The sequence below is a fragment of the Ambystoma mexicanum genome, chromosome 3q, assembly GCF_040938575.1.
Source record: "Ambystoma mexicanum isolate Mex_15411 chromosome 3q, UKY_AmexF1_1, whole genome shotgun sequence".
NCBI classification, from domain to species: domain Eukaryota; kingdom Metazoa; phylum Chordata; class Amphibia; order Caudata; family Ambystomatidae; genus Ambystoma; species Ambystoma mexicanum.
The window spans coordinates 564,027,082-564,046,920 of NC_090926.1; the positions used below are offsets into that span (position 1 = coordinate 564,027,082).

General features: G+C 45.4%; 1 protein-coding gene across 1 annotated transcript in view; it reads left to right on the forward strand.

Moving 5' to 3' along the window:
* RANBP17 (RAN binding protein 17) overlaps positions 1-19,839 on the forward strand; it is a 2,111,817-nt gene that overhangs the window by 1,808,925 nt on the left and 283,053 nt on the right. Inside the window, exon 24 of the mRNA XM_069654335.1 lies at positions 857-995. Coding sequence (XP_069510436.1) covers positions 857-995 — 139 coding nt within the window. The remainder of the gene's footprint in view (positions 1-856; positions 996-19,839) is intronic.

Here is a 19,839-nt window from a genome sequence, read left to right on the forward strand (position 1 = left end):
AGGAGTCATTCTCCTGGTAACCGAAGTGATACAAACTTTCGGATACAGAGTGTTAAGATAGGCAGTGTCTTTGCTAAGGAAAAGTACCTGAAACTTTGCCTTTTTGTGTTGGAGTACAAGTTTGACCCGGGGGAGGGAGTCATTTCCCTAAGAAGAAGCCAACACTTGGAAACAAACATGTATCCCCAGTCCAGAAGAAGGGAGTCATTCTTCTGGACCAAGAAGGACTACTTTATATCTAGTTTAGTTTTAAGTGCAAGGGACAGAAGTAGGCTTTTTGACACGGGATGGTGGACTATTGATTTACAGAGACATTCTGACAAAACCCTTAGAATTTTAGTTGAGGCTGGGAAACCCCTCTTAGAATTAGGCAAAGTTAGGTTTAATCTTTATTTTCTTGACTAATAAGTCTATAGCAATCATCATGCCACCTGTGTGTCAGTCTCCTCCTTCGGCACCCTTACAATACTTATAAGCACTCATCTTTGGCTGACAAGTATCTAGTAATATCTAAACTAACACCCTCTCTCCCCGCCTCAGGAAAACATGATGTGGTGATGGGCTAATGTGATCTTTTATTTGGGGGCCCATTCCTCTGGTGCTCTAGCACTACATGCAGTAGTATCATAAGCTGGAGACTGGAGAGGGGTGGTCGTGCTGCTTGAGTGCCTGCTGGTAGCAAATCACATTTAAATAAGATGGTCACTTAAATACTATCCGTTTGCTGTATTTTTAATTTTTAATTTGAGTTCTTTATTTGTGCATTCCTAATTGTCTTAAAGTTATATAATACCACATTTCTGAAGTGCCACTGAATTTAATTGTAGCCTGCTCATTTTGTTTCTTTCTGTTACAGCAATATCGAAAACTGAGCCAGTCTTATTACCCGCTCTTGGAGTGCCTCACCCAGGACCATATGAGCTTTATTACGAGTTTGGAACCCCACGTTCTGATCTATATATTTACTTCTATATCAGAAGGACTTACTGCTTTAGGTAAGTGACTTACCAGTCTTTGAGAGGAAAGACATCTCGTTTTGTAAATACCTGTAAACATGCAAAATGTCTCTCAATCTGTATGCTTAGCTAGTAAATATTGTTACCCACTAAACAATGACTACAAGGACATTGTATCGGATCCTTTCTAATAACGTACAAATGCGCCTTTGAACCTTGCTTTATTGTGTGTGGTTTTCACATTCATTAGGAGACTATTGTATATTGCATTGCATATTTTGTGTATTCTTGTGTGTCATGGTTTATCTTATAGGCCCCATTCAGATGAAAACGGGGGCCCAAGCAATTTTTATCCCCTGCCTCCATTGTTAAGGAAGCGGGGGACACCTCTACAACCTCTGAGGCTGCAGATACCGAATATGCTGAGCGGGGGACACCACCACAACCCCGCTCCTTATAGTCCGTATTTTCGGACCCGCATTGTATGAGAATATTCAAAGTAATGGTAGTGGCCGAATTCGGTCAAATCTATCATGCATTCAAATTTTTTCGAACAATTTGTGTAATACCATTTTCTCGCCCTTCCCCTCGGTTCTGTGCTCCCTTCCCACCCCCGAGCCTCACTTACCTGATAGGTTCTGAAGCGGCTGCGCCCCCGCTGCTGCTCCATGTCCCTGCCGGCACGCCATGGAAAGGAAAGAGGGGCTCCGCATGGAGCCCCGCCTTTCAGCTCCACGGCAGCCATCTTGAGTAAATAGTTAGTTTGAATCAATGGGAAGTCATGAAGCGATCCATTCATTCAAACAAAATACATTGCTGTTTTCACTGGGGTTCCTGAATTGCAAATCCAGGGTGATAATAGCAATGAGACCTTCACTGGCAGGGCCGGATCTGGTGGTAACGGTGCCCTTTTTAAGACCCCAGCAATCGGGTCTTATTGCTTAGTTATTATACCTGTGTGCCTATGTTAGCATTATGGCGCTTTTGGCACTGATGTTCTCTGCCCAAAATTTTAAGCATTGAAGCATTTTGACTTACAAAAAATTGACCGACTTCTTCATTTTTAGGAATAAAAAAATGTACAGCACTAAACTAAAGTCAGTTCCTGTCATATTCACTTGTCCCTTGTAAGTGACTTCTGGCCCATTTATTGGCCACTTCATGTTCGCAGAACCCAGAAAAACATCTATTTATTTATAAATTGATAACTTGTAACATGAGCTTGTCGTGCGTTATAAAGAGAGTTAAACAATGTAGAATAGAGTGTAGTAAAAAGGGAAGAATGGGGTGTTCTTATGCGGCTGTGGCAAAAGGTTCAGAAAGTCTAGAGGAACATCTGTATTTTCAGGGAGATCATTTCCTTGTGGGCACCATTGTCTAATGTTACAAAGTGAGGGCCAGCGCACCTTGGGGCTGGTCTTATCTTTGCCAGTAGGTTATTGAGCAGTTTAAAAGGTTCAGATTCTAGAGGATTTTGCAGTATACGCTTAGCACCAAACACTTTGCCTCCTTAGTATTTATATAGCTTCCGCGTCGATCTGAGGCAGCTAGAAGTTCAAACCTGCACCAACACCTTTCTCCAATCCAGCCCTTAGTCTCACTGGCTGAATACTGGCTATGATATTGAGATTACCAACACAGCACCAGAAGTTTAGCCTCCAAAGCTAGATGTTGTAGTCATGACGGGAATAGTAAATGCTGAAACAATGTCCTGCCTCAGCATGAATGGTATTTGACTAATTCAATGCAAACACATTTTGACATAATATCGACTTTTTCTATTCATGTTCTTATTTTTTATTTATTGCTTTTGTAAAACATGCACACTGTCATTTTGCATCTGAGATGGGTAAAATATTTTCTCAAGGATGATATATGCATTTCACTGGAATGCTCTCTAGCTAAAATGTAAATACACCAACAGTTTGATATGATATATGTTATGATGTGATAAATCATTTATAATGTGCCTGTACACAAGTGTTTCTAGGCGCAACAATACCAAGAGGGGAGGCAGTGGGAGGACAAAAGAACGATCTTACTATGCCTCTTGTCATTCAGGTCACGCAAGTGCGGGGAGGAGGAGGCGGAGTGCAGGAACTCTTAATAGCTGATGGAAGGTGGCTCATACGTGCAGAGAGACGGGGGACTGTAGGGTTGAATGTACAGACCCTTAGGTGCTAGAGGGGCCCGGAGGCAGTGCAAGTGCAACTGGACATGCAGGAGCTTGGACCTGGATTTCAGTGTGCGGAGCAGTCAGGGACATCAGCAAGGGAGAGAGAAAGCAGAAGCGAAAAGGAAGGTCTTGAGTTCCTTCCGGAACCAGAGGTGGTTCTGCTCAGGTTTGAGAGAGGCAGGGAGGCTGTTCCAGAGGGAGGTCTCAGCCCAGGAAAGAGATCTACCCCCCACTCTCTGCTTGGAGAAGCGTCTGACCCTTAGAGAGTTGGAAGTGGATGAGCAGAGGTCTCGAGGATGGAGATGATTAGAAGGAGAAAGTTGGAGGTAGTGCGGTCCCAAGCCCCAGAAAGCCTTGTGACCGATGCAAAGAGTCTGGAACTTGATCCTTACAGCCACAGGGAACCAGTAGAGAGAATACTGAGCTGGAGAGATGCAGTCCCTGGAATTGAGGCCAAGGACAAGTCTTGCAGTCCTGCTCTGGATAAGTTGTAAAGGTCGAAGAGTAGAGGCAGGCACATTTAGAAAGAGGCTGTTGCAGTAGTCTAGCCTAGAGAGGACCCCAGCTCTGGAGACAGTGAGCTTTTGGGGGAAAGTGAGAAAAGGCAGACTACCTCTGAGGAGGTGCAGCTGATAGTGTGAACTCTTAGAGAAGTCAGAGATGTGAGGAGAGAAGGATAGGGTGGAGTCGAAGATGACACCAAGGTTCTTAGCCTCACAGGAAGGAACAAGAAGAGGGTCCAGGGTGGGCGGCCAGAGTGAGACAGTAAAGGAGGGAGCAGGTGTCCTGATGAGGAGGATCTGAGTCATAATGGCATTAAGGCAGAGATCATTGACGTCACACCATTCCTGGATTGCAGTCAGACAGTCTGGTATGATAGAAGGAGCAGAGGTGGCTGAGGGGAGCCTGAAGGAGAGCGGAGTGTCATCCGTGTAACACTGAATGTTAGAGATGCCCAGGTTGTCTCAGAGGCGATTGAGCAGGATAGCGTGGTTGACGGTGTCGAAAGCAGAGGATAGATCATGGAGAATGAGGACAGAAGGAAGGTTAGAGTCAAGCTAAGACGGCAAGTCTTCACAGGTGTTCAGGATAGCAGTTTCTGTGCTTCTGGCAGATCTGAAGCCAGACTGGTGGTGGTGGAGACAACCAACAGATTCATTGTGCAGAACAAGCTGGGAGATGGACATCTTTTCCAAGAGTTTACCCAGGAAAGGAGTGGAGGTCAGGGGATAGTTTGCCAAAGAGGAAGGATTGGCAGAGGGCTTCTCAAGAAAAGGGTGTATAAGGAAGTACCTAAGGGGGGCAATTAAGGTTCCATTGGCAAAAGAGTGATTGTAGAAGTCAACCAAGGCTGGAGCAAGGGTGGTTCTGAAATGAGCAGGGGAGAACCTGCTTTGACAAGACTTTCATAGATCAGACTTGTCTAGAAACATTGTCTGGGGTTAACAGGGGAAACAAGGCCTGTGGTGGTAGACGAAGAGGAAGAGAGTGGACAGGATATCCTGGGTTTTAGTGTTGAAATGAGAGGCCAAAGCCATGCAGAGGTCATGGGAGGGAACAGGAGAGAGAGAGAGACTGCAGTAGGGCCAGCTCCTTAAAGATTTTGAAAAGTTTGGCCGAGTTGTCAGAGGCTGCAGAGATGCAGGCTTGGTTGTAAAATCTCTTCTTCGAGAGGACAGAGAGTATGTAATGCCTTTGGACCAGGCGGCAGGGCAGTTTGTCAGAGTTTGCACTTGATGCCCGCCCCCCTTCCTCTCAGCCACCCTACACTTGTGTTTAAGTATGGCCAGGTCAGAATCGTACCAAGAGTTGCACTTGGATGTGGTCTTCAAACCGATCCTCATGATAGGGGCAAGGACGTCAAGAGTGTTAGAGATAGAGAGATGTAGGATGGAGGGTGCTGTGTCAGAGTGTGAGTCAGCCAAAGGTGTAGGAGGAGGAGAGAAAGTAGCAGCGAAAGCCTCCACTGGCACACGCTTCATGGGCCAGATGACCGAGAAGGTGGGTTGCAATGCTGGGGTTGGCTTGACCTGAGGGGTAGAGAGAGAGGTGGGAGCAAAGGAGAGAGAGGAGTGGTGAGAGGGGAGGTCTGAGGAGATCAGAACATCCAGTGAGTCGGGCCAGAGGGAAGAATAGAGAGAGTCGCAGAGGTTGCGAAAGAGCCCTGAAGAGGGGCTAGAGGCATCCAGGTGGATGTTCAGGTCTCGGAAGTGGAGAAGTTGAGAGGTGGAAACAAGGAGTAAGAGGAGAGATCAGCCCACTCGGAGAGTGAGAGGGTGACCTGGCCAGGCGGCCTGCAGATAGTGGCCACAGTGATAGAGACACCAGGGGAGATGGAGAGCCTGCAGACCAGGCATTCAAATGAGTAGTCCTGCATTTGAATGACAGAATCACGGATCCACTCCTGGAAAATCAGGGCTACACCCCCTCCGGAATGGTTTGTTCTGGGTTTGTAGTGGATCTTGTAGCCATTGGGAAGGAGAGTGTCAAAACTTGTGACAGAGCTGGCCGTGAACCAATTCTCAGTGAGACCGAGTGCATCCAAATCAAGCTCTTCAAAGAAGGCAAATGTCAGAGAAGTGTTTGACTGCGTAGCGAGAGTTGAGAGTAGCGATGTGGAACGGATTGCCACATTTGCTGGACTTCCTTGGAGGGGTATATGCTTGAGGTGCGCCCTGTGAAAATGCTAGAGGAGCCCGTGAGTGGACAGAGGCAGAAGGAAGAGATGGCAGTCTCGTCAGAGAGGAAGAAGAGGATGCCGGAGAGACTGCAGAGGGAGGAAAAGGCAGAGCGGTCAGAGAAGCAGCCGAGAGTGTCACTTTGTTTTGTGCATAATTAATGCCCAACTCTACGTTTCTGATATTTTTCACTTAAATAGTGTCTTGCTTCTTTCTGTACTAAGCTACCTTACTCTGATGACCACTAGAGAGAGTGACTGAACTCCATTTGAGATCAGACTGTATTTTACAACTTTGCCTAGGAGGGTGATTTCTGAGGTCGTCTTCTGGCTCCTTGTTGATTATATTTGACTAATCCAATGTAAAATTGGACAATTTTAAAAACATGAATTTAGAAATTTAAAAATAAAGGTTCATTAGTTATATGAAATTCCAAGATGACTAACTTTCTAAAAAAAAAATGTGTATAGAAAAAGTCAGAAATTTAGTATTTGTTTGTAAAGACTGTTTAGAAACTTGAAACTTTTTAAAAACAAAAATAGAAACCATCAAAAAGTTGTGCAAATTTCAAGTTGAAGTTCCCAAAATTACAATAAAATCATGAAATGCATAATAAAAAATAAGCATTTTAGATGTTAACTACCAAAAAATGGAAATACCCATTTAAAATAAAAACATTTTTTTTAGATCTATTGGTATCCCTATTACTGGAAAGGAAAGGTGGTCAGGGCTTTCTTAAAAGCGAAAAACGGTTGTCAACTTGCGCAGAGACAGTGGGACGGAATTCGATAACTGCAGCCCGTAGACAGAAAAATGTCTGTCCCCTCTGGACACACAACAAGTGTAAGGAATATGCACTTGAACATCAAGTTTCAGGTCGATTCTCTGCCCAGCTGGTAGTCAGTGGAGGGCTGGTTGGGCTGCTGATACTGAGTCCGTTTTAGGATGCTTGTGGATAAATCTGATAGCTTCATTTTGAGCATTTTGAAATCTGTAAATTGCTTTGCTTGAAAGCTGATAAGCCAACTGTTTGTTTAGTCCTGTTTGGAATTATTAACCAGGGATCTGATGATGGAATTTATGGAAGGGCATGCCAGAACAAAGATAAGAGGACAGTTGTACAATTGCTCCAACCTGACGTTCACAACCGAGGTTCGACTGCCAAATACATCCTAAATTCTTGACTGCAGCTGCAAATGTCTTAGAGACCAAATAGACGCAGTAGAGTAATCGTCATGGACTCTCCAATAAGATCTTTGGGTTCAAACAAATTAAGCTCTCTCTTATTTGAATTTAGTTTGAGCTTATTAGTGGTCATCCACTGGCCCACTTCAGCGGTACATTGCAAAATATATTCCTGCCAAACTTTTTGTGGTTTGGCACAGATCAATTGGGTGGTTTGTTTTAGGTCTGGCCAAAAGTGGCCTTAATCTTATCAGTGATATCTGGGTTTTCTGAGTCAAGCTGCTACCTTAGGTAGACGTTGGAGGGTTGAGAGCTTGAAAGAAAAACAGACCCCGGCGCTATGTTCGGTCTAGTTGAAAGGCAAAAAAATTCCCAAAAGGAGAAGGTACGCGAGTAGGTAGGCATACCCTGTTTGTAATGGTGCTGGATTTTATTTGCATCCTTTTGTGTGGATTGGTTTAAAAAAAAAGGTCAATGCACCTTGTATTTGTTGCAAACTTTTGTTTTTATTGGGCACGTAAGTGCTAATGGTTAACTTAGCACGTATAGTGCAAGTCACATGTGAAAGAGCCAACACGTGTTTCGACCATCTTTATCATGCCTGTGCTTGTGTGATGATGTGCAAGTGTATGGTGACAAGGTGAGTAAATACGACACAGCAGATTTGTAGCACATAGATGAATAGAGCAAACATGATTGATATATGCATTGTGAATAGTGAAGTGGGTGGTGGAGTGACAGTAACAGGTGTACATATTCATTGACAGAGCACAAATTATTCAAATATCAAGCCACAATGGTTTGTTGCATATAGACATCAAGGTTGTGTACCAAGGAGAAGTAAGAAGAAGAGAGATGAAAGGTGGGTTAGCTCAAATCAGCTATGCTGGCTGTTTAGAATTGAAGTTTACAAATGGTCCTTACCAGGGTTACCAAATTGTGGTAGTCCTTGGTTAAGGAAACTGAAAGGCCACAGGGTAGTTAGAATGGCTTGTCCTTCATTAGGGAGGCTTGAGTAGCCGATGTAAAGATAGGGATAAGGCATCCATTAAGGGTGATGTGTAAATATGGGTACATAGCTGATAAATAGTGCAATGTACTCATGTGTCCCCAGCTGGCTGCGGGCTGCGACCAGGAAGCGGTGGTCCCAGGGTCACGAGGGATTGGGGCTGGAGGAAGTCGTACATAACCCAGGCGTGGTGTGGAGATATAATACATAATATGATAGCTCTGAGAGCAATCTAATGCGCTAAAGACATAATGGGCTGACTGTGGTGTATGGTCTGATTTAGAGATCTCAATGTATGGTGGAGATTGGCCCGGGCTGAAAAAGTTCCATTGTGTGAAGGAATCTCATAGATTATTCCAATGTGGCCATACTGTAAACCTGGTTAGGTACCGTGGTCCGTGTAATTGTAGTGCGCTGGTGTGCTATGGCGGAGAGTGGTGGGGGAGAAAATGGCGGGAAAGCAGGTTGTTGCACGGGAAGGTGTGGGGGTGGTCCCGTTTTGTTGGACTGCGAGGCCTAGTTAGGTACCCTTATCCTTGTTAATGAGGCACACCGGTGTGCTGCGGCAGAGAGAGTAATGAGGGGGGGTGAGGCAGTGAGCCTCTTGTCATGTGCCGGCATTGACGAGTGTGATAATTTATCAACAGGGTTGATTGGGTGATTACTGACCGGGCTCGGTGAGTGTATCTAGAGAAGTGCCTCCTAGGTGGTTGGATGGGGAAGTAACAGGTGCAGCCTTAGCTGTAGTCTGGCCTAACGCACTGGGGCAGATGCAGTACGAAAGGGTACTTAGGAGAGGAAAAGTCAGGTTGCATCTGTAGAGGAAGCGTGGGGGGGGGGGCGTAACCGCGGTGTGGTCTTAAGTTTTGGTTGATCCCAGAACTGTCGGTGCTGAAGCCCAGGCAAGGTGCGTATGGTGAATCGCAGCCTTGAAGTGGAGGGGGGGGCAGTAAGGCTGTGGCAGTGGCGTGTGAGGAAGGGTTAACGTCGTTCTTCCATAACAGGTTGAAAGCGGTGCTTACCTGGGGAGGGATATGCTATCTTAAGTACCCTACTTGGGACTTGTGTATGCTGATGCAGTTAAAGGCAACCAGGTAGTCAAGTCTCCAGGGAACCATCTGCTTCTTTGGGAAGGGCCAAACCTTTTTTGAAGATAAGCCATTGGTGCCCACTGACTTTTGACGACACCTGAAGACACCCATGCTGCAAAATTTCATAAAAGAACCCTATGGTAGCCTCCTTGGCCACAACTCATACCTAATTGAAATTGGTGGCACCCAAAAGGCTACAAAATGCCCCCAAAAATTAAACACAAAGCTAGGGGTCTTGGATCCAGCTTGAGGCCTGTACTTGTGCGGGGGGCAGGGGAGTGGCCCCAAGGCCACGTCAAGCCCAGTGCCAATTTCTGTTACTTTATTGGCAACATGGCTCAGCTTTTATGTGATTATGGGGTAAGGGGGCTGTGGTATTCAAATGAGAATTATTCACAGCAGAATAAAGTATGGTTTTCTATAGGACTGTGGTCCTCGGTTGTTCTATCTCTCTCTTAGGCTCTATCTTTCTGGTAGGAAATAAAGACACTAGGTTTTAAGCACCCTGCACCTCTCGGCAGTGGCAGTCTGACTCGATTTTGTAGATGTCAGGATGTCACCATGCCTGGCCTCCTTGGTTGCTTGGACAGAAGCCAGGCATCAGACTTTGAGAATCTTTGCAGAAATGCAGTGGGACCTGGGGTTGTTGAGATTAACCCCTTGCGATGCTGCCAGAGATCCTTTTGGATTGGACTCCCCCACCAACTTTCCCTCTAGTTCATTCTGGACCACTCCTCTCTTGTCTTTCTCTCTGGTTATCTTCTGTGGAGAATTCACCAGATTCACCATAATAGCCATTGGGGTACTGGTCACTAGGGATGGAGCTGGTGTACCATTACCTGATGTGCCTCCCCAGGGGCGGACAAGAAGGGATCCCATAGGCCAGTTAAATCCCCAAGAGGCAGCATAGTTAACTGGCTCTGACCAATAGGCCATTATCCAAGGGAAGGAACTTAAACTATAAGTATCAGAATGCCTCACTAATGACTCTCTTTAATATTACGGGCCTCAGCCATGGTAATATCTTTTCCCAGTATTGTGGTCAAAGAACATGTGACTGGCCCAATAGACAGAGATATTATGTTGCCCACAATAAAATGGAACATTTTGCTGACTAAGAAGGTGGTGCATCATGTAAATATGGCAGTCGGCGGACTAGCAAAAGGGGGGGCAGGTAGAAGTGACACCAGCGCTTACCTGAATCGAAGTCCACTGTCGAGCCACTGGCGTAAATCAAGGGATTTCCAAGATGATGATGCATGCCGTAGACGTCTTGAAAACCGCTCAGTTGCAGATCAGACTAGAGGCAATTAATACACCAATTTGGCAACACCAAGAACCAGTCCATAAAGTGATAGTATAAGAAAGGTCATCACCAAGGATAACAAATACCACGGTTGGAGACAAAAAAGCATGAGAGTTAACCAGTCAGATCCCATTACACCAAACCCCATGGGTATAATATGGGAAGGGTGAAGTCATTCAGGTTCTTGGACCCAGAGGCAGCAGATAAAGTTGCTGATGCTTCCTTGATAAAAGGAGAGGCTGCTGGAGCGAGGATTTGTGGAAGGACTTCTGGAAGGTTGTCTGCTGGGACTATGCTTTGCAAACCTAGAGAATCTCACCTCTCAGGAGGGGCAGGAAAGCCAAAACCTCAGGCTTTCCACCAGTGACCCATGAGGAAAGATGATGATAGGTTTTAGGCATTGGCAGGAGGGGCCAAGGCCAGGACAGAAACCTGTTGTGAACACTGAACCCAAGTCCTATGGGAGAGGCTTGTTATGAATGTTGTAAACCGGAGCCTACTGTGAGCCCTGTAGCCCAAGGCATAGAAGAGTGGCGTGTTTTGAATTGTACACCTGAGGCATGTGAGCGAGGAATACTGCGAATCCTGTACCTAAAGGCCTATAAAAGGGGGGGCCTATTGTGAATTTTGTACTCTTGATATAAAGAGGATAGAGCCCTGAAACAAGGGGAAGCAAGAGGATGCAAGGTCCTTTACGGACCTGCCATGAATTATGAAATCCAAAGACCTGAAGGGCCCTATTGTAAATCTTGAGTGGACATATTTTGTTTGTTTTTCCATTAGAATAGGAATATACTTTGAAGGGTAGGTTTATGAACTTTTGCTTTGGCCAAATCCTTCATACTTTTATGTTATTAGCCTAGAGTAGCTGGGAAGCTAAAAACTCATGAAGCTTATGATTGAGACTTTTTTGTTTCAAGATATCATTTAGACCTTTCTTTGTAGATTAAGGGGTCCCTGGTGGTGCAAACACTTTTTTGAATAAGTATTAGATCATATGTGCGATCGCCAGGGGAATATTGGGAGCCATAATACAATTAGTACCCCGGCCTGCAATATCTGCGTGACCCGGGCACTAAAAGCAAAAAAAGAAACGACCAAGAAAATGGCCGCCTGAAAAGGGAAAACTGAGTCTGTTTTCCCTTTCCCGGCGGCCATCGGGAGCGGACACGCTGGGAACAGAAGTGTTCCCATTGCATCTGCTCCTGAAAAAAAGGAGCAGAAGGTAAGTGGGGTTGAGAGGGCAGGAGGGGAAGAATAAAAGTAAAAAAAAAAAAAACATAACTGCGTCCCAGGCGGCGGATGATGAAAGCCTCCCGCCGTGTAGAGGCGCGGGGATGGCCCCGCTTCGAGCCTCCTCATTGGCTGAGGGGCTGCCATGCCTCCCGCCGAGGACAAGTCGGCTGGAATCCTGGCTGAGAATCGTGTTGCATTCTGCTTGACTCCCACCGGGTACTAATATTGAGTTCAACCTATTCTGACAGAGTTTCCTTTAGAAGTCATTTAGGTGGCAGGTTTCCCCTATTACTGATTAGGCATTTATCTAATCCTAACCCCTCTGTTAATTAAAATAAAGATATTTTGAACCATAAAAGTGATGTGCATCATTTCCTCGAATTTCCCACCTCCCCCTTTGGTTTACTGTCTTTACCTTCCTCCTGTTGACCTTCAAAACCTCTTCCTGTGTCTTTTGTTCTTCACCCGCTTTTTGCAAAGCTATGTTCTTTTCTACCTACTCTCCTCCCATTTTTTCTCTAGTCTGTTCTTCATCTGCCACACTTCTGCTTTCTCTACTAGTGAGCGCCTCCCCTTCAAATTGCGTTTCTTCATCTCTGTAACTTCCTGTCCCCCTTTTCTCCACTGGAGCTCTCTCCTTCCCCTGCTCCCAACTACTCACTTTTACCTTTAGTCACATTCTGTTGCCTTCTCTCTAATGATGGGCCTTCCTCCTCCTGACATACTGCTCCGTTTCACCTCTGTTCCTCCTGTCTATTCTGAAGAGGGGCGCTTCCTTAAAGGGGCACCCTGGATCCTCCATGGTTTGTTGGTTGGCTTCTTCTCCATCCTACAAGTGATTCTTCTGAATCAATGGAGCGTTCTCCTGGAATATAGAGAAAGCATGTTGTCTGGGTGCCTCTTTCTGCATATTGAATGTTTCTTTTAACTTTGAAAGGAACACCCTCGGATGCATGTCTCGCATTACTCAGGGGATTAATCCCTAAGCTATAGCTTTAGTGATGGTTACTTTTCAGAAAACATTTCTCTGCTTTCTGAGGCAAACTGTTTCTGGGTTGACCAGGGGTTTATGCTAGGATTGCTGTACTTAAGGCTGCTAATGGACTGGGGATAGGGGGGGTGCTCTATGTACCACATCACAGAGCGAATTGTGACACCCAACCCTCCGGGTGAATGTAGTTTCAACACCAAGCCCATCAAATCACAGGATCCGGGCACTGGGTTTAGTCATGTCTACACTGGACTTGGACTCTGAGACTATGTACGTATATACAGAAACAAATTGTGGCAGACATGGGCATCAAATACTGAGAATATACAGATTCACAATATACAAATATACACATTTTAGTGACAACAATGTGCATATATACAATCAGGCTATAGATACTGTTTCTTTTATGGTCTGCAAAGGAGGTCATGGGATACAAGCCCTAAAGAATCAAACATGCACAGACTGTTACCAGTCGGTAACCCTGTGCTGCACTCCTAATGGGAATAAAATCCCAACTGGAGATTCAGCCTAGCTAAAACAAGGGGACTCCCTTATGGGAATACTAGTTCAGTAGGACAAACTTTCAAAAACGTTTTAAGAAAGGGGGTCAGCTTGTTCAAGTATTAAAGTATTACAATGGTGCTGTAGGTCCCCAGTGAACATAGAATTCAGCTGGGCTCAGAACTGGTAATAAGTTGGCCTAGGTGCCATTAAGTTGTATCATTCACATTGAAAGTCAATTCAACTGCACACACTTCAACGTGTAAAAGGTGAGAGCTTCAGTTAATTCAATTCACAGGATACTAAGTAAAAGTACGTTTATAGTACACAAACAAAGGATTGCATTTCAGTTGATCTGGACAGAATGCTCTATAACACACATATACACAGTAGGTAACAAAAGTAAAATACACCTTTTAGCAGTATAGTCTGACTGGGCTATTCACATACAAAGACAACAGTTGTCCAATTTCAAATTCCCTGCTTCTGAGCAATCACATTTACTCAGCTCAGAAGTATATTCCTAAAGACACTCCTATTAAGTTTGTCAGTGCCAACGCGTTTCGGATTGTAGGAAATCCATCTTCAGGGCAGGATGTGTTTTTAGTTTCAACAAGATTCAGATTTCAGTTTTCAAATTTCAGTGGGGTTTCCTAAAGGTATAAGGATACACTAATTAGATTCATGCAGTGTTTGGAGAAACTCAAATAAATATCTCACAGAGGTAGAGGTAAATTAACCTGCTTTCCTTGGTACCCATAGAAAGATCATGGGCACCTGTATAGTTAAAATGACATGACCGAAACAGCTTGTAAGGATCAGATCATTGGTGAGGAATCAGATTTTCAAGTGTTGTGAACATAATTTAATCGTAACTCACCCGGTCAAAAGACCGTAGATGTCTCGCCGGGTGTAGTGGCAGTGTCGGGCAGTTACTTCAACCGAGAGCGACTGCAAATGTGAAAAAAGAAGAGGAGAGTGACTTCAAAGCATACGTGCTCGTAGTAAATGTCATTGGGTGAGATGTGGAAAAAGCCACCTCTATACACTCATTCATTCATGGTGACATTATAATTACTAGTGCTCGCTTCGGTTATTGTTGTAACTTACTTGTAAGTCAAGCAATCGCCTGTAGAACACTAAGTGTAGCAGCCCGCCTCGAGGACGCGCTGCACAGCTCACCCAAGCTAATATCGTTGCCCAGGGAACCGACGCGCATGCCCGTCCCAACGCGGACCGCCATCGTTATATGGGCAAGCCCTAAAGGTCACAGGTCACGGGACTGCAGACACTTCTTGCATTTGTTTTGAAGCAGTTGGAAGGGAGAAATGGCTCTTAATGAGTCGGGGATAGAGTTCCATAATTGAGCAGCCAGGACACTAGGTCTCAGAGCAAGATGCCTAGGTAAATTAATCCAGGTCCCAGTAAGTTTATCAGCTAATCTTATTCTTGTTTCACTTTGAGCATGCAGGCACATATAGAGACTGTATAGAATGGTCAGATTTTCATAGACTTTGAATTGGTTTTGCTGTGTTATGCTATAGACTTTGTAAGCTTCATACATGTTAATCTTATCTGGAAGCATATGCGTAAGTGGCTGGTTTTACCTGCACATGATCATATATTTGTTTTTCTTCTTGGGGGGAGTGATTTGCTCCCCCGCCCCCTTTCCTGGAACTATTGATTATTTCCAAGATATAAACACCTTTGACAAGAGCAGTTAGGAACTCAGTTTGGTCAATAGGCATATCATACAACAAAAGATGGTCTGTGAAGCAAGAAACAGAAGCCTCTAAGAGGAGAGCAAAAAAAACGGGTTATACGGAAGTCATCTATCTAAAAGGATATGAAGGAAGCAGAAACAAAAAAGGGTCAACAAGGACTGAGCGATAAGCTAGAAAAACCTGAGAAAGTGGATGTGCATTAGAGAAGATCGTAAGGTGAAGCCGAGAGCAGGTGCTGAATATAGATGGGTTTCAATGCCTGGATCCTCGAGCATAGACATGATGTATATCTCTCAGCAGAAACTGGCTACGCTAAATCAGAGGAAGGATGTTCCCCTGATTCCTTGATATTATTATTCCCTTGGGAAGGCACAGTTGGGGTAGTACTGCAGGGAGAGCATAAAAGCTTACATGCAGTCCTCTCCATTAACCCAGACTTAGATAATCTATCACACAAGGAATCCATCACCTTCCACCTCATCTACAGACCAGCTCACAGGAGTGACTCATTGCAGACATCTCCATCTTGCACTCCTCTGCCAAATTAGCACATTTAAATAATGTCTTTCTCAGTGATTTTAATGTCCCCAATTCACAGACTGACACCACACTCGAAGCATGCTTTTCACACTGACCGCTTCCATGGAGCTTAAGCAAATTGTGCTCTCCCCCACGCCACACAAACGCAACACACTAAACTAAGTCTTCCCATCAACCACCATGCATCACCAGTGCAGACCCCATCCCATATGACTGGTATGACCCCTCTGCCATCCCTTTATCAGTCACCAACTCGACTATGGCTCACAAAGGTCAGGCTAAACGCCCTCTCACTCTACGTCTCTAATTCAAAACCTTCCCGGTCAATGAGCTCGAAGCTAACTTTGCAGACTTCCTTTGGTACCGTCCTCAGAGGAGCAGTAGGAGACGGTGCACGGACGGTTACCAGAGCAAGTAGCACCGACATGTGCAATGGCGGGCCACTAATGAAGCCACCGACATGTACAATGGCGGGGACGCCAAAGAAGTTGCCGACATAAGTTGCAGGGATGCCACTCAAGCCGCTGACATGTGCAAAGGCAGGAAGCCAAAGAAGCTACCACTGGATCGACTAACGGAGCAATCACCGGCATCCGAAAAACACGTCTCGCCAGCGTCCAATCAACATGTGCAGGACAGCTTAACAGGACTGCCGCGCAACACAAACCGCCGACCCAGGTTCTGAGGCAACAAGGTCCAAGACAGGTGTGGGGGGGGGGGGCCGACGCGGGAGATAAGAGGCTTCCAAGGTGGGGCCCGATCCCAGAGCCGAAACCCGCTGTGACGCGCGGAAAAGCAGGAAGATTCAGTGCTGCGGCTACAAACAGGCAATGGAACTAACCACACCTGTTCAAAAACCAGCAGTAAAAGTTAGGGAAACAACCCTGTTACAACAAAATGCTGCTAGAGTTCAAAAGACAACAAAAATCAATGCCTTTTTATCTGGACAGTCTATTTCCACAGCCAAACCATACGGATAGGTTGTAAAGGAGGATGGGGTCCAGAAGCTGCACTTTTCCATGCACAGTGGGGGTGCGAACTTTGTGGGCCAATGGCCAATCAGTGGAGGGTACGGGTTTCAAAGGAAAAGTCCCCAATGATGGTGTGGTTAATTCCTTTGCCATCTTTTGATGGAGGAGGTGGTGTAGGACAAAAAGCACGTCACCTGGACATACTAAGAAAATGGACCGTTTCAGAAGTGGAGTACCACAAAAGAGTTGTGTAAAAGGACTGACCTTTGGCCGAGCAGAGTAAAGGAAAAGGCTATAATTCTGCTAATTGTGGTTTGCTTAGTGGTATAATAAACCGCAGAATCGAATCAAGTAAGCGGTCTCCTGCCTGTTTTTGTTACTCCAGTCTGACACTTCCCCACCACTGTTACGCTCACCTGGACCCCACAGGGGTGTCGATCGGACCCGGACAGCTGCGGTCTCCTTCAATGTGATGCGTAGTGCAGAGATGACTGTCTGGACTGGCCCGCCTCGTCTTGTCTGCTGGACCCGAAGAAGTATTTTCCTGCAAGTGGAGACAGGGATTAACCACCTGTGGGTTTTAGTGATGGCCTCCCAACTGTTCTCACTCTGCCCACTAATCACCTCCGATATCCCCTTAGTAACCTCACCTTATGTTCGTAAAAGAGGAGCTCTCCATCCTGCGTGTCTTGCAGGGGCGCGTAGATACCAGTTACTTCACTGGTTTGAAGGCGTTGGGAGAGTTCCGGTAAATATTGACTCTGAAGTCCCTGGCGGGATTGGTAATTATCAAGTTCAAAGAGTACAATGTGCCCGATGTTCACTCCTGTCCCCTTCCTTCCTTAAGTTGCAACTGAGTTCGTGAGAAGAAGGTCTCGTAGCTGCTGCTGGCGTTCAGGTAAGAGTCTGTGTTACCCAACGCTGTCCGGTAACTATTGCATGCGTTAACATGGTGTTTTTCTCCCTCTTTACAGATGCGGCATATGAAAATGTGGAGAGTTATGGAATAATACCGCCGGTGGTAAATCAGATAAGTCTATGGTGGTAAGAGGTTGTATTTGTTGATTCACTTGGCTCACCTTGTTTTTTGTTGTGTCCCCTAGGTGCCGGATTACGGCGAAGAAATGATGGAGACAGTGCCGGATCGAAAGATGCAGTGAGAACTGGTGAGTATGGCGCTGTGCTGGAACTGGCGAAGCGACGCGTGTAGAACTGATGTACTTTCCAGGTCCGGAGATGAAATGGTTCCGGAATTAGGTGAGGAATTTGAAATAAGTTTGTTTTCTAACCTTGTCCTTTTCCTCTTCTTTATTCTAGGAGCTCCAGATTCAAGGCGGGCGTGGCAGAAGACTGGATGCTGGCTGCAGGCACGGTGAGCGTCACGCTGCTGGATGCAGAATAACGCGAAGCATGTGCTGCTGTTCGGGAGTGGTTTAAATAGCCTCCAAAGTAGTTCCAGGTAAGAAGTTCCCTAGAGCCATGCCCGAGTAAAAAAAAGTCCCTGTAACAAAATAGTCCCATCCAGGCCTCATGTAGGCTTGGACTCTTTTGCAGCATGGTCTGCATCAGGTAAGTAAAGGCTATGAGCCTGGCGCCCATGGCGCCAGGTCCGGTTTCTATGATGATCCTGGCGCCTAAGGCACCGGGACTGAACCCAAACAGCCCCTAGCCGGGGCTGCTGAGGTTTAAACAAATGTCTGGATGCCTGCTCCATAGCTGAGGGCCTTGGTCCTGATGCCCGGGGGTAGGCATCATGACAACCACAGGGAATGCCTCCTCAGCATCATCAATGCCTCAATCGCAGAAGGATCATTCCCGGACACCTTTGAGGGGTCAGAAATGTGAGGCAGACATCTTTGTAATGCCATTTTATTCTTTTAACAAGGTTGGATAAACACCTCACTATACCTACCCTAACGAGGATTTCACCTGCCTAAAATAACTGAAAGAAAAACTATAATAAAGGATATCTGTCCCTCACACACACATATATATATATATATATCAAATTAATAAGGACATGCATGGCAGTCCAAAACAATAATGATTGTAAACACAGTATTTTAGAATCTGCGACATTCCCCTTCCCCAGCGTTCTGCTTCACAGTTCAAGAAAAGAAAATAAGGAAACCCTTGTCTGTAACAAAGTTCAAACTGTTCTTTGCAAGTTGAAATTGTTCAATTAAAACTTCTGATACTCCGATGTTTCAACAAAGTAATCAAAACCCTCTTCTTCTTCCTTATATAATTTAGCTCCTTCAGATAAAGAACAGCTTTGCAGTTCATCAATAGCAACAATAATGGTCTTGGTCAGAAAGACAATAATTGTCTTGGTCAAGATGATTTGCCACAACTTGCACATAAAATGTCTCTGTCAAGACCATTTTGTAGCACTTCTTCAAATTCCACCTGGTTTACTCCTATGCCAGGCCTACTACCTCCAAAGGTTTGCCATCCGGGTATACTCCCCTGCCTGAACAGTGTTTCACAACAAGTGCTTTTTTGGTTAAGATCAACTGACAAGAGGTTCAAAACAGCTTTGCAGTATTCAACAAATTGCATCTTCAAAACTTTTTAGGGAAAACAAGGTTCACGTTTGTGCTCTTTAAAATGCTCCTCTCCTTCTGAGTATCTTTCCCCACATTTTGTCACTTTTCCCCACTACAGTGGCAACCAAACATTGACAAGCCAAGGGTCTTGCTTTGTCTCTCTCTTGGATTTTGCAACGTGAGTCTACACCAACATTTACCCTATGTTGTATAAAATATGAGCAACAGGTTTCACCACTTATAGATCTTTCGTTTGCCTTTTTCTGTTGTTGGCAATATTGGTTCATTTGTATCTGCCTTGACTTCAGTATCTGTTTGCTTGGGCAATACTCATTTGCCCCATTGGGTGGTTGGGTTTTCCATATACGTACACGTCTAAAATTCTAGTCAATTGGCTTTGTTTTGCAGCACTTTCACTGTTGCTTAATGGTTCAGTATTCAAAATTGCTTTGGGGATTGCTTTCACTCACACGCGAGAGCTGCTTTCCAATCATTTGTTTTTCAAAATTAACTTCAAGGTTATTTTCACTCATGTGCAAGTGCTGCTCTTAAACTGAATGTCTGTCTGGGATCCGCGAACGGGTAAGGAGCGCTCCAGGGTCAGTACGATCATGTTAACTCATCGGTTAAGCCTTGCTTCTCCTGTTTCTTCACCGCTCACAGGACTTAATCTCCTTTTATGGCTCCTCGCGACCCTGCAAACGGCCTCTTGGAGTCCACCTTCATCCACACCACCAGCAACAGAAGCCCCTGTCACTCCAGAGACAATCTGGTGCACATCAGAAACCAGAGACAGTCTCTCTGTTGCTTCAGAGACCCTTCGGTGCACACCAGCCATCAGAGACAGCCTTGAGGCCCCTGGCTGCACGCCAGCCATCTGATATGGGCTCCTGGCAACAAAAGCTTCCATTTAATTCGCTTTC